General features: G+C 45.3%; 1 protein-coding gene across 2 annotated transcripts in view; it reads left to right on the forward strand.

The window, feature by feature from the left end:
* Nucleotides 1-14,178, forward strand: part of NEDD1 (NEDD1 gamma-tubulin ring complex targeting factor) — a 226,229-nt gene that overhangs the window by 54,285 nt on the left and 157,766 nt on the right. For both annotated transcript variants that reach the window (XM_078767272.1, XM_078767277.1), the window contains exons 6-7: nucleotides 4,729-4,958; nucleotides 5,133-5,334. In XM_078767272.1, coding sequence (XP_078623398.1) covers nucleotides 4,729-4,958; nucleotides 5,133-5,334 — 432 coding nt within the window. The remainder of the gene's footprint in view (nucleotides 1-4,728; nucleotides 4,959-5,132; nucleotides 5,335-14,178) is intronic.

Here is a 14,178-nt window from a genome sequence, read left to right on the forward strand (position 1 = left end):
CTCCTCTCTCTCTCTCCTCTCTCTCTCTCCTCTCTCTCTCTCCTCTCTCTCTGTCCTCTCTCTCCTCTCTCTCTCTCCTCTCTCTCTCTCTCTCCTCTCTCTCCTCTCTCTCTCTCTCTCTCTCTCTCACACACACACACACACACACACACACACACACACACACACACACACACACACACACACACACACACACACACACACACACACACACACACATACATACATACATATACAAATTACATATTTACAATCACACGCATGTGTTAATGCACACACATACAAATTATAAATTGAAAGTCACACACACAAGTTAATGTCCTCACACATTCAAATCAACAGAGACAAATACATACATTCAATGCATGCCCCCCCCCCCCCCCCCTTTCTCAGTTGTGGCATACAACTGTATCACTGGCATGAATTGGTTTCTAGCAAATTCTTTCTGAAGCATCATTGAAAATTTTGAATGACAATAATCCTATCTTCCATGTGAAAGTACAAAAAAAAAACTTATTTTATTATTTGTTTTACGAAGGTCTCAGAGACCATTGTGAAAGGCTTTGAACTCATTTACGATTAATACTCAAACCGTGAACCTGTAACCTTCCACTTTTATAGCAAATTACATAATTTTGTTAAAAACAAAGCATGTCATTCACTTGTTGGAGTACTAACTACCACAGGCAGGAAAGTGCCTTTTGCAGAGGGCATTGGTACATGTATATAAACAACAATTTTTAAGTTTTGATTCATGTACCTCAAAACAGAGTATACAACTATACATGCTCAAATTCTCGTCATTCATAAAGAGCTCCTTTGCGAGATATTCATACAGTACATTTATTTAATTTGCCAAAATGCCCGTGTGCGTGGGTTAGACCAAACATATCGTATTGGTAACCGTCACATGCGGATAAGTTAACCGCGACATGTGAATAAGATAACCGCGACATGTGAATAAGGTAACCACTACACCTTCCCCTTCAAGTGCTAATTAATCCACGAGCAACGGATAACAAGCCTGTAAAGCCAAAGCAAAGGCCAGTCTCACTCGCAGCACACAAATATACGCATATGGGACCATAACCACCATCACACTGACCTGGCAGAGAACTGACGAAGAAGTTACTTTCCATCCAACACGACTGACTCTGTTCTCCCAGATTTTCCGTCTTTTAGCATCTGATGGAAATCTATACATCTTGAATCCCTTCTCCGTTCTATTTGTGCACCCACAGGCGCTACAACCTCTCATTTTGTTGTAAAATCGATGTAAAACACGAATGAGAACGCTGCGTACAGCGTGAACGTTAAAACGCTGACCGATATGCGTCCGATCCTGATCCTGTCCGCGATGGACTCAAAATGGCTCCACGCAATCACTTGACTAGATTTTTCCGGACCCTCTATGTCGCAACTCTGTATATAAAGGGACTCTAGTATGTACTCCAATACGTGTTTCCTTCATTGTAAAAACTACCAAGTGAACAGTTAAAAGGATTTTGAGCCAATAGGTGTTACGGCCTTGGCAAGATCGACGGAGACAGCGATCTGTTAGCTTATACACCGCCCAAATAGCTATGTGGAATTCTCTCATGTAGAGATTAAACCCACGTCGTTTGAACTTTGGCAGAGGTCATTATTTACTTTTCATGATGTTTATATACAAATCAAAAAGAAGATAATTGGTTTTGGGTCGTCCTTTCCGCATATCTCGTGGGATTGTGAGTTGGAGAGACGACCGTGATGGTGGGGAGTGGGTTGGCATTCTCCCAAGCAGGGATTCAACTCATGTCCTTATGTATTATTATTTTGATCCAAAATGGCCGATGAAAAAAAAAAAGAAAAAAAAAGTACATTCCGGCATGTCCTCGGTCCCTGGCCGATTTTTCATTTGTCTGTTTATTACTTGCCGAAAAAGTATGTTGGTTGGTTTGTCTGTCTTTGTGCGCAGTACTACGTCTACAATCGTTGCACATAGCATCACCATACTTTACACACATATTTGCCTTGCCCTGGAATAGACTGCCCAATTTTTAACTCTCTAGGCCCATGGCCTTCATTATGACGTCATAATTCGATAATACGAACGGTACAAAAATTCATCCAATCAAGATGCAATTTCTTGAGCACCATGTCGGCATAAACTGGTGGAGAAAAAAAATAATTATGTCATCGGTCACGTGGTTCGTCCGCCATCTTGGAAAAACCGAAAAATTTTGCACCTCTATATTCCGAAAGTGCTGAATAGAAAAAATTGAGACATGGCTCATTGTAAAGAACTCTCCATGGGGAATAAAATATGTTAATGATGATGTCATAGGTGTGTCCATTATGACATAATTCGACAAGTACAAAAACTTCATCCGATGAAGATGAAATTTCTTGAGCATAATCTAGGAATAAATTAGTTTAGATAATGATGACAAAATAAATGATAGTAAACAAATAATGATGACGTTATCGGTCACGTGGTTCGGCCGCCATATTTGTCCAAAATGGCCAATAAAAAAAGTATATTCCGGCAAGTCCTCGGTCTCTGACCGATTTTTCATCTGTTTGTTTGCCTGTTTGTTTGTCCGCACAGAATAAATCTGATTTTCTCTGCAACTGTTGATCCGATTGACAGGAAATTTTCACCATCGGTGCAACTCCACCTGTATAATTTTTAATGACAATTATGACGTCATCGGTCACGTGGTTCGGCCGCCATCTTGTAAAAACCGAAAAAACTTTGCACCTCTATATCTCTGAAAGTGCTGAATAGAAAAAATTGAGACATGGCTCAATGTAAAGAGCTCTCCATGGGGAATAAAATATGTTAATGATGATGTCATAGGTGCCTCCATTATGACCATAATTCAACAAGTACAAAACTTCATCCGATCAAGATGAAATTTCTTGAGTGCCATGTCGGCATAAACTGGTGGAGAAAAAATAATAATGATGATGTCATCGGTCATATGGTCCGGCTGCCATCTTGGAAAAACCGAAAAACTTTGCACCTCTATCTCCAAAAGTGCTGAATAGAAAAAATTGCAACATGGCTCAATGTAAAGAGCTCTCCATGGGGAATAAAATATGTTAATGATGATGTCATAGGTGCCTCCATTATTACATCATAATTCAACAAGTACAAAACTTCATCCGATCAAGATGAAATTTCTTGAGCATAATCTAGGAATAAATTAGTTTAGAAAACAAATAATGACATTTTGATCCAAAATGGCCGATTAAAAAAGTACATTCCGGCAAGTCCTCGGTCTCTGACCGATTTTTCATCTGTTTGTTTGGCTGTTTGTCCGCACAGAATAAATATGATTTTCTCTGCAACTGTTGGTCCGATTGACAGGAAATTTTCACCATAGGTGCAACTCCCCCTGTATAATTTTTAATGATAATTATGACATAGGTCACGTGGTTTGGCCGCCATCTTGGAAAAATCGAAGAACTTTGCACCTCTATATCTCGGAAAGCGCTGAATAGAAAAAATTGAGACATGGCTCATTGTAAAGAACTCTCCATGGGGAATAAAATATGTTAATGATGATGTCATAGGTGCCTCCATTATGACGTCATTCGACAAGTACAAAACTTCATCCTATCATGATTAAATTTCTTGATCATAATCTAGGAATAAATTAGTTTCGAAAAAAAATAATGATGATGTCATCGGTCACGTGGTTCGGCCGCCATATTTGCTTTAACAGAAAAGCCTTAAAAAACACTGAAAATACATCCTGGCGAGGGTTTGCAATCTCTGAATCCTCTTTTTCTTGTTTGTTTTGTTTTAGATGTGTAATGGCTGGGTAATTGAAGTATCATTGATAGAGCAAAAATTGCAGTCTTCCTCTGTGCTTACGATCAGCCACAGATCCCGTGATCAGTTTTTGGCGACAACCTTTAATGGTTTTGGGATTCAGTGTTGCATTCCTTCCTCATTCAGTTTGCCATCATCTCTGAACAGCTGTCACTGACCTACCTCCATGCTTCACATCTGGCTGTAATTTTTGCTCTGTCGCTGATATTTGCCTCTCAGTTGTACAGCCATTACGTATCTAAAGAGCTTTGCGTTACTGTTGTTGTTGGGGGTCGATTTGTAAAATGTCACCATTGCTCCGACAGCTGCTCGAGCGCACCCACATCTGTCGTTTGACTCCACTGAGACAAAATGATATGGCCGCATCTTGTTTTTCTACTGTACTTAACACATTAGGCCTGAAGGCATCTGCTGATTAATACTCTGCCTGGGTTTGTTGCGACAGATTTCCTTTGGCTTTTGCTTGGGTCGAGTGTTAGTCACGATCAGGGACCCCAAAAAATGTGATCATATGTTTAATAATACTAAGGTTTAATCAAGCCCTTCAGAATGTACGGTATGCCAGAATGCACAGTAATGAAGCGTTGCGTTGCGAACTTTTTTTTTTTTTTAAGTGTTGTGGAATTTTTGAGCGGCTCCATATTGAGGTTGAGCATTCCGTAACTGTGTGACGAATCAGCTCGTTCTGATATAACAGTGGGCAGGGTGATATGGATAAGAGGTGTCATTTTTTTTTTTTAAATCATGCATTAAATGTGTTTCCCAATCTCGCTGTTCATCTTTTAAGAGTGCTTTCACTGCGTGTTTCTCAACTGGCCTCTTTCCGGATTTTGGCGCAGTTTGGGACCACAGTGTGGTCATTCTTGTTACTTAATTATTTTTACCAAAACTGCCAATACCCACAGGCAGTGCGAGATCTGCAGTACTCTCGTTTTAAGAAGGCAATCTTCGGCAGTGTGTCCGATGATGGCTGCATGACATTATGGGACGCCAATGCCCGTCGGCCCTTGCGTGTATTTGAGAGAGCTCACCGTGCACCAGCTTCAGCCTTGCGCTTCTCTCCTTGCAACCCACTGCTGGTCGTGAGTGTTGGGCTCGACAAGCGGGTCACCTGTTACGATTCTGGAAGCAAGAGGTGGGCACCCTTAAATTGAGATGCCAGGCATGCTTTTTCCTTCAATTCTTCTGACCACCCCCCCCCCCCCCCCCCACTCCTTTTCTCCCCCTCTCCCACCTCTCCCCAGTACTCCCTCCTGCTCTCTCTAACATTCTTCTGTTTGCCATTGCTGAGTCTGTTTTTCTTTAACAGCCTTCTGCAGAGCAAGGAGACTGATTCACCACTGACCTCACTGGAGATCATGCCTGATGGGGCAACTCTAGCTGTGGGTTCCTCACGGGGAAGAATCACCTTGTATGATATGCGCATGATGGCATCGCCCATTAAAGTTGTTTCTGCTCACAAGACATCTGTGCGCTGCCTGAGGTTTCACAAAAGCAAAGATTATGGCAAGGTGGGTGTGATGTCTTCAATCTTTGCGATTTAATAATATTAGTAATTGTATTTGTGTAGTGCCTTTTGCCTATGGATACAATGTGCTGAAAGAAAGAGAAAGGGGCATGGAAAGGGAAGGGAGGGGAGGGGGAAGGGCAGGGTGCTGGAAGAGCAACTACAGGATCTGCCTGTGATTCGCTCAATCCATAATATACTTTTGAAAGGCATCTTCCAACCTCACAACCATTCCTCGCAGAACTGTCTCCATTGGGTACAAAGCTTCTTTTTTTCTTTTTTTTTCTCGATTCGATGTACATTTTTATGGCATAGCCCATCGGGCAAAGCAGTCTCAAACAGTGTTTGCCATCCGTCCGTCCATCCCGTAATCCCGTATGTATGTGTGTATGTCCCCTCAAACGTATACCAATCAGAGCTGAGGATCTGGGCACTTGACAGGGTGATGTGATTACATCTGATGTCATTACGGCATACAACGGCTGACTCCACACTCCGGCATTTTGTTTCCAATGTCGTTCAGGCCGAACATATCGTCGAACCTATGATATATCACAATCGCCATGCTCTACCTTTTCATTCAGTGTGAAACACTAACACACCGATTGTTAAAATGGATCATCAAATATCGAAAGCATAGACGTTATGGATATTCCAACGACACAGTATGTATAGGTCTTAGGCTTCATGCCTCACCTTCAGGCCGCTTCAGACAAATTAGCTCAGGTTTCTTAATACATTAGTGTTGTTTTCGTCATAATAATAATAGCAGCGTTAATACTAATAATATAGTAAATATAATCGTAACACTGCAACCCCTTTGTCATTATTGCTACGTTTCTAGATTGAAGCGGTGTATGGTTCATGAATCGATTATAAGCGGTGTACGGTACTAATAACCGCAGAAGTAAGGAATTAGCCTCGGTTTTTTTGATAGTATCATTTTCATAATAATGATAACGTAATGTTAATATTATAGTAAATTTAATTGTAACACTAATCCCTTCGTGGTGACTGCAAAGTTACTGGAAGTTAAAATGTCATCTTCTATATATTAAAGTAGCGGCAGTTTTGTGTCCGGCCGTCACGCTACGTCATGATGTCATTACGACAGCTGACTCCACCAACTGATATTTTAATTTACTTGTTCACCTGCTCACTACGAGAGCGGCAGGAAGGGTCATTCCTCTTTGGGGTATATCGATTACAGTCGATCTATGGTCGGGTCTCAAGAACATTGGGTGTTTTCATTTACCAAGTTTCTTGTGGAGAGATCGCCAAGTGGTTTAAGCATTCGAGCAATCACTCCATTCAAAACCGTTAAGGAAAGGCTGGCTTGGCAAACGCTTGCTCGCTGCTTGGTAAATGAGCACACCCCAGTCTTCCTCCCTTTCAGTTTCGTGTTAAACAGCAGGAAAATTGGGTTTAATTGATGGTTTTCAAAACAAACACTTAATTGGTGGTTTTCAAAAGGCCATGACGAAAAACGCCACTTTAAGTGGCAGGAAGGATCTAGTGATTTACCCAACCCTTGTGGGGTATATAGATTACAGTAGATATTCGCTCAGTTCTGTAAATAAAACTTGCCTCACGGATGTCGGGATTCCTCGAAATGTGTTTAATGTTATAAACAGCATTAGCGACTGTTTAAAAAGCTAATCATATGTGTTTGTGGTGTATAATATTTTATAAGCCCAGCTACGCCGCTATTAGACTTCCGGTCTTGTTTTGATATAAAAATGTCTTCTCAGAACGCATCCATGACATAAATAGGTGTGCGTGCGTGCACTCGCTCGTGTTGTCATAAAGCATAACATAACATTCTCTCTGCCATTTATTCCTGCTTTCACCCCCCCAACCCTCCCCCTCCTCTCTCTCTCCCTCTCTCTGTCTCTCTGTCTCTCTCCCTGTCCTTGTTCCCCCTCCTAATAAAGTGCAGCACTCTCCTCCCACACATCATTATCTCTCTCTCTCACCCCCTTCTTCGTCCCATACTTCCCCCTCCCTCTTCTCTCCCCCGCCCCCCTTCTTGGTCCCCTACTTCCCCTCCCTCTTCTCTCCCCTCACCATCTTCACTTCCCTCCTCCCCACCTCCTCTATTACCCCACCCCCTCCTCTCTCTCACCTCTGTCTCTCCTCCCCTCTCTCCCTGTCCCACCCGTCTCTCTTCCCCATATTTATCTCCCCTCACCTCCTTTCTTGGTATTCTTGTCAGTGAAGCGATGGGCGGTATTTGCCAGTAAATTATAATTTGAGCTGCTGTGAAGGTAACGGTGATGGTAAAATATGTATAAATAAATAATCCAAAGTTGTGGTGCTCTTGGAGATGATAAAGCATATCAAATATAGATATAGTTGTAGGCCTTGGAATTTTAAAATGTGTAATTCAGTAATACAAGGTATAGTCTAGTAGGAAGACTAGGTCCCCCTGCTCCCCCCGGAGATATACTTCTAATCAGTGTTTCTAGATTGGAAAAAATGTGTAGAAAATGACTAGCTATGGCCCCAAGCTGAAAAAATGTCCCACATACCATTTTTATGCAAATTACTGCTGCAAATTTTATGCAAAATTATGCAAATTTTATGCAAATTTTTGATGAGGAGTAGAGTTGAGGGGTCTTTGAGGGCTTCATCGAGGTGCTCTCGGTTGCAAGACTGGGTCATTCTGAGAAGCACAGCAGGGTCAGAGATCATGATGTTCTCCTCCTCAGTGAATCTCTCCATCAACAGCCTCTCCATTGCCTCACACACTGTTTTGAGGCAAAAGAGGGACTTTGCGTAGGCCTTTCCACTGAGAACACCTTTGAGAGATCCACTTGTTACTAGTTGTGCCTCAAAGAGAATCTCTGCATATCCAGAACCACGCATCTTGTGTCCAGTGAGCATCCCGATGTAGTTCATGGATGTGTGGAAGGGTCCAATCGTTACTACATGACTAGCAAATTCATTTGGCCAGCGCCAGATGATGGGAAGGGCTTTCATGCAGACACCCAGATCAAATGTATTCAGGACCCATCTCTGACCCACCTCAGCAGTTGCTGCCTCGGAACGCTTCAGTAGCTCACGAACAACTGCGTTGTCTGTGATCGGTTGGTGGATAGGCGTGCAGTAGTCGACTGTTGATTTGCTGGGTGGGGGAGAACCAGTTGCAGAGGTGAAACCCCCTAGCCCAGGCACAGGCTGCAGGCCATTGCCATGCCATGCAGGCACCAGGCACAGACCGATCACAGACAACGCAGTTGTTCGTGAGCTACTGAAGCGTTCCGAGGCAGCAACTGCTGAGGTGGGTCAGAGATGGGTCCTGAATACATTTGATCTGGGTGTCTGCATGAAAGCCCTTCCCATCATCTGGCGCTGGCCAAATGAATTTGCTAGTCATGTAGTAACGATTGGACCCTTCCACACATCCATGAACTACATCGGGATGCTCACTGGACACAAGATGCGTGGTTCTGGATATGCAGAGATTCTCTTTGAGGCACAACTAGTAACAAGTGGATCTCTCAAAGGTGTTCTCAGTGGAAAGGCCTACGCAAAGTCCCTCTTTTGCCTCAAAACAGTGTGTGAGGCAATGGAGAGGCTGTTGATGGAGAGATTCACTGAGGAGGAGAACATCATGATCTCTGACCCTGCTGTGCTTCTCAGAATGACCCAGTCTTGCAACCGAGAGCACCTCGATGAAGCCCTCAAAGACCCCTCAACTCTACTCCTCATCAAAAATTTGCATAAAATTTGCATAATTTTGCATAAAATTTGCAGCAGTAATTTGCATAAAAATGGTATGTGGGACATTTTTTCAGCTTGGGGCCATAGCTAGTCATTTTCTACACATTTTTTCCAATCTAGAAACACTGATTAGAAGTATATCTCCGGGGGGTGCAGGGGGACCTAGTCTTCCTACTAGACTAGTAGGTCATACAATTGTAAGAGGTTTATAAACAAGTGTTAAGCACAATGGAGGTCCACGTGCTGCATCCCCACTGTTCTCAAGTTTGGTTAGCATTTTTCGGATCCCCCATTCAAACGGAGGTAGAAAGGCATAGCTCTGCAATAACAATGGGTCTCAAGACTGAGACAGCTGTGTGATCATGTGTGCAAAAGGTACCTACAGTGGCCTGCAAAAGTATTAACCCCTCCTCCTTGCCCTTACCCCATATTTACAAAATCTACACATTTACAAATTCGTCGCTAATGTCACGTCTTCCCCATATTTCCCCCACACCAAATTCGTCTTCACAATCCCTCTATCCAAAATTTGCCATCACCCAATTCATCATCAATCCTCATAAGGAGGCAGAGATGGAACAACAAAGCACAATGTCACACCCACGTCATGATGCGTCTCACATTCCAAACATCTGCACAATAAAAATAATAAAAACAACCTGGCATGGTGCGGAGGTACGTCATCCCAGGTGAGTGGATGTAGATGGTGCGAGGAGATTCTTAATCCTAACTATCTTCTAAATGACATTAACACACTTTACACTACCCGGGGTCTTTCCCTGCCAATCCATTGGCCAACTTACACTATGGGTTCTAAAAACCAAATTCCCATTGACCAAACTGTGGTGCTTCTTTAATTTGGGGTCTCACTCCCCCGATGCAACTCCCTGTGCCCTTGCACAATTTCAGGACTGGGGCGTGTAGCTCTCCCAGCAGGCCTACCCACCTGCACACCTCCACCACTGCAGTTGCCACCCGAGCTTACCTAGCTCCTCACCCTAACCTATCTAATTGGGGAAGGCCCCTCCTGGCTCTGTCACCCCTCGGTGACCTCTGGCACTGGGCTACCCGGGTCCGTCCTGCGGATCCTTGGGCCCCATCCACAACAACTCTACCGGCTCCCAGAGCCCACCTGCGGCCTCACCTGGCCGACATCCTCACAGTGGTGGAGTGCCCAAACCAACTACACACACTAACAGGCTACACGCCCAGCCATTTCCACAACACTAATGCACCCATCCAAATACCATTCTTTCACCTCGCACCACAGATGCCAATATCCAACCACAATTTACCTGTACCCTCTACCTAACACTTACACTACCCTCCCCGGGTATTCGTGATGGGGGTCCTTCCTTCCCCCATTCACACCTTCGCACCATCCACTCCACTCCACAGTTTCCACCATACTCACTCCACGACCATCCATTCCAATACTCCATATACCAGACCGTTTATTCCATACAACCATTCTCCATACACCTGTCGTTGCACACCTGTGCAACCACACCTGGTGCCACCTGCACCCTCCTTCCTTCCTGGACCATTTGGTCAGCACAATACACATCGCTATCACTCACTCAAACACTGCTCCATCCACCTGTCCAGTTGCACACCTGTGCAATCTCAATACAACTCACACTCACAATCATTTACTCATACCCTGCTCAATACACTTAAATATACCTCCAACACTCACACGGCATCATCTGAACTACCTGTTGCCCTGCTAACTTAGTGCTCCCCGTCTTCCCTTTAAACTAAGCACATACCACGTCATTATCATCCACACTAATCTACCTGCGTCCCCACTACAGGTATCATTGTCACTACCTAATCTTACCGTTACCTAAGGTCATCTTCTGGGTCCCTATTATTATCCTAACCCTCCCGGGCTAGTTTTCACTGTCATAAACCCCATAACTAGTGTTCCTTTTCCCCCTCTGTGAGAGATGGCAGAGTTTCCATCCCACCACATCGGGTATCTTCTACTATCAATTTTGCACACCAAATTCCAGCTAATTAAAAATTTGCCAATCACTACCAATCATCACTCTGCCAATCCTTTGCCAATCATCAAATTTTGTTTTTCTAATTTCGGGGCCAAAACACTATCCTCATCATCACAGTCTACTCACTAGTGCCTCTCGGTGCGCCAATTCATCTCTAAAGCTCGGCTTCGTAAAGCCGAGCAATGAATGCGGGTTGCTTGGTGCCAGCAGTTGGATACGTCCGGCATTCAGTGCAGGGAAGGACGCTTACCCGGGCGGAGATCCCACGCACCATCTCGGCACAGAGCCGTCCAATGGCCCGATCTCGACCTGCCGGAACGCCTCAACAAAAAGGGGTCGCCATGACGACCCTTCCTATCGGGCTGCCCGCTCCGCCTAGTGGAGCACGGACGCGGCCGTTCAAAGCACGGCCCGGCGTGGATCTCGCACGGCGGTTCTTTCGAAACCGCCGTGGATCCCCGCGGCACGCAAAGCTGCCCGGCGCGCACCGAAGGCCCGATTCGGCTATACGTCGCTCTAACCGCTAACCCGGTTCGCGTCGATGCTCCCTTCGCATGCTTACACCCCGCAGCCCGTTCCTTGCTCATACATCCTTGCAGTAAGGAGGGCGATATTTTACAACAATTTACACTACAACAACAAAAAAAAAACATTCTCATATCCACAACAATATATATATATTGTTGCGGAAATGAGGATTGTGTTTTTTTATTGTGTTGTATTGTATTGTAAATTGTTATGAATTATTGTTTAGTCTGAGCCCTCCTTGCTCCAGTCTGTTGTATAAAGGTCAAAGGGCGTTCCGGTAGTTAATTCCATAAAGCATACATGAAGGACACCATAATATCCCTGTACAGTAGCTTATATCTTTATTATGTTTATTAGGGTAAGGCCTTGTCTTCCATTAAAATGACACTCCATTGCACCAAGTGAAATAGATAGATTCCCTTCATTCCCCATTCCCACTCCCAAAACTTCCATTGCCAAGCCTCAATTTCCAGCTACATCCCCTCCAAGTCTCCATTGCCAACTGCACTGGGCAGTTTGCCAGTTTGTTACAGCTGTGGGTTGTTTTCGCCCCAAAGCCGCCATTGAACATGTGCTCGGGTTGGGGAAGAAAGGCGTGCCCGCCCGTCGTCATCAAGGGCGGAGCCAGAGGGTCGCGCGACCAACCAGGGCCGAGGTGAGCACACCGATGGGCGTGTCCTAAAAGCCGGCGGCTTAATCGCCGGAGGCGCTATAAAAGCGCGCGCGCAAGAAGTTGCGAGGAGCTGAGTTGTGTGGTTTTGGTCAGAGCTGGGGTTGGTCGTCAGTGGTGGTCAGTGGTTGCGTTGAGTGGTCAGTGGTTGCGTTGAGTTGTCGGTGGTGAAGAGTGGTTGGACTAAGCAAGAGAGAAAGAGTCCTGGAGTTAGTGAGAGAGGGAGAGAGAACCCGTCACGCCAGACCCCCCACCAGCAGCGTTGGCTTGGCTCCACCAAGCAACTCCGACCCGTTACCCCGCGCACACGACAGGATCGGTGGCATCGGCGGCCGTCGAGGTCCAGCCCGACGTCCCGTGCGGGATCAAGCTCCAGCCAGCTCTGCGCCTTCCTCCCCCTCCAGCCACCCACCTCCTGTCATCCCTGCCTGCAAGTTCCCCATTCGTGTTCGTGAGTTTGTTCTGTTTGTTTTGTCCCTGGGGATTTAGTTAAGCCTGTTTAGATAAGCTAGCGATTTTCACTGTGTCCTTCTGGTCCGTCCCTCTGTCTATTTTATTTTATTATCCTTCCTTCTCCTTGGTTATTTTGAGCCTGTAAATAGTAAATAAATTTAGTAGCATTTTCAACCTTTTTTTTGTCTTCTTCTTCTTCCTTTTCCTCACATCCGTCGTTTTAGTCTTTTCCATATTGAATATCTGTGGTGCGATCCAGCCAACGTTCGGGAAGGGTTAATCGGGGTAACTGTTAGGCCGCGGTGCCTCCGCTCGGCAAACAACATCCTTAACCGCGGACCGTAACGATTGGTGTCAGGAATGTCGGATTCGGACCTGGGACTAAATTTATTTAGCCCAAATTTTGGAACACCAATTGTACTATTGGCGTAACAATTGGTGTCTGGGAGTGAGATACGAGGCCCGAACCAAATTTTTAAAACATCTATAAAAAATTTGGTCAAAATTTGGAGCGGCCGAAATTTGGTTTGTTTTAAAGAAAAACCCGAATTTTGAAATCGCGCCATGGCTGGTCAAGGCGACGGGATGTCGGTGGGAGAAATAGACGGGGTAGAATCGACCCAGGACCTCGGGGAAATGTATGTGGAGGAAAGAGAGGAGGAGAACATGGGCAATGTGGTTGAGGGGGTATCAGGTGCACAAAATGGCGCGCTCGCGCACGTGGTTGAAGGGTCCCAAAATAGCGGCGCCGCGGAGGGCGAGCCCGCGGTGGCGGCTGGGGACGCTGGGCAAGCCGGGTTTGACCTCAGATTATTCTTGACCCAACTGAATGCAAAAATGGATAGGATGGGGAACCAGATGGATGCTCAGGGTGAGCGATTAGAGGGCCAAATGGGGGCAATGAGGGACGGAGCGAGGGCTGATAGTGAGCGATTAGAGGGCCAAATGGGGGCAATGAGGGACGAAGCGAGGGGTACCAGTGCCCAAATTGGGAAAATAGACAGCAAATTTGAGGGGTTAGACAACGGGATAAAAGAAGTGAAACATGGGTTAACGGGGGTGGAAAATAGAATGGCGGCCCAGGAGAATCAGATAGAGGGGGTGAAAAATGGGTTAAGGGGGCTAGAAGATAGGATGGAAGGCAAATTGCAGGAAGTGGGGGAGCAATCCACCCGGGAAATCAAACGGATGGGGAACCAGATAGAGGAGGTGAAAATCGGGGTAGAAACCAAATTGGATGCTCAGAGGGATGAATTGGGACAGATGAGGGTGGCATCTACAAAAGAGAGGGAGGAGATGAAAGAGGAGATACGACGAGGTGTAAGTGAGGAGGTCTCGGGGGTACGCGAGGAGGTAAAGCGAGGTGAAAAGCGTTTAGAGAAAGAGGTGAGAAATGGAACGGCTAGGTTACAGGGGGGAATAGAAGATCTGACGGAGGAGGTGGAACAGCTGACGGTGG

This window comes from Myxine glutinosa, chromosome 1 (genome assembly GCF_964187855.1).
Source record: "Myxine glutinosa chromosome 1, kmMyxGlut1.1, whole genome shotgun sequence".
NCBI classification, from domain to species: Eukaryota; Metazoa; Chordata; class Myxini; order Myxiniformes; family Myxinidae; genus Myxine; species Myxine glutinosa.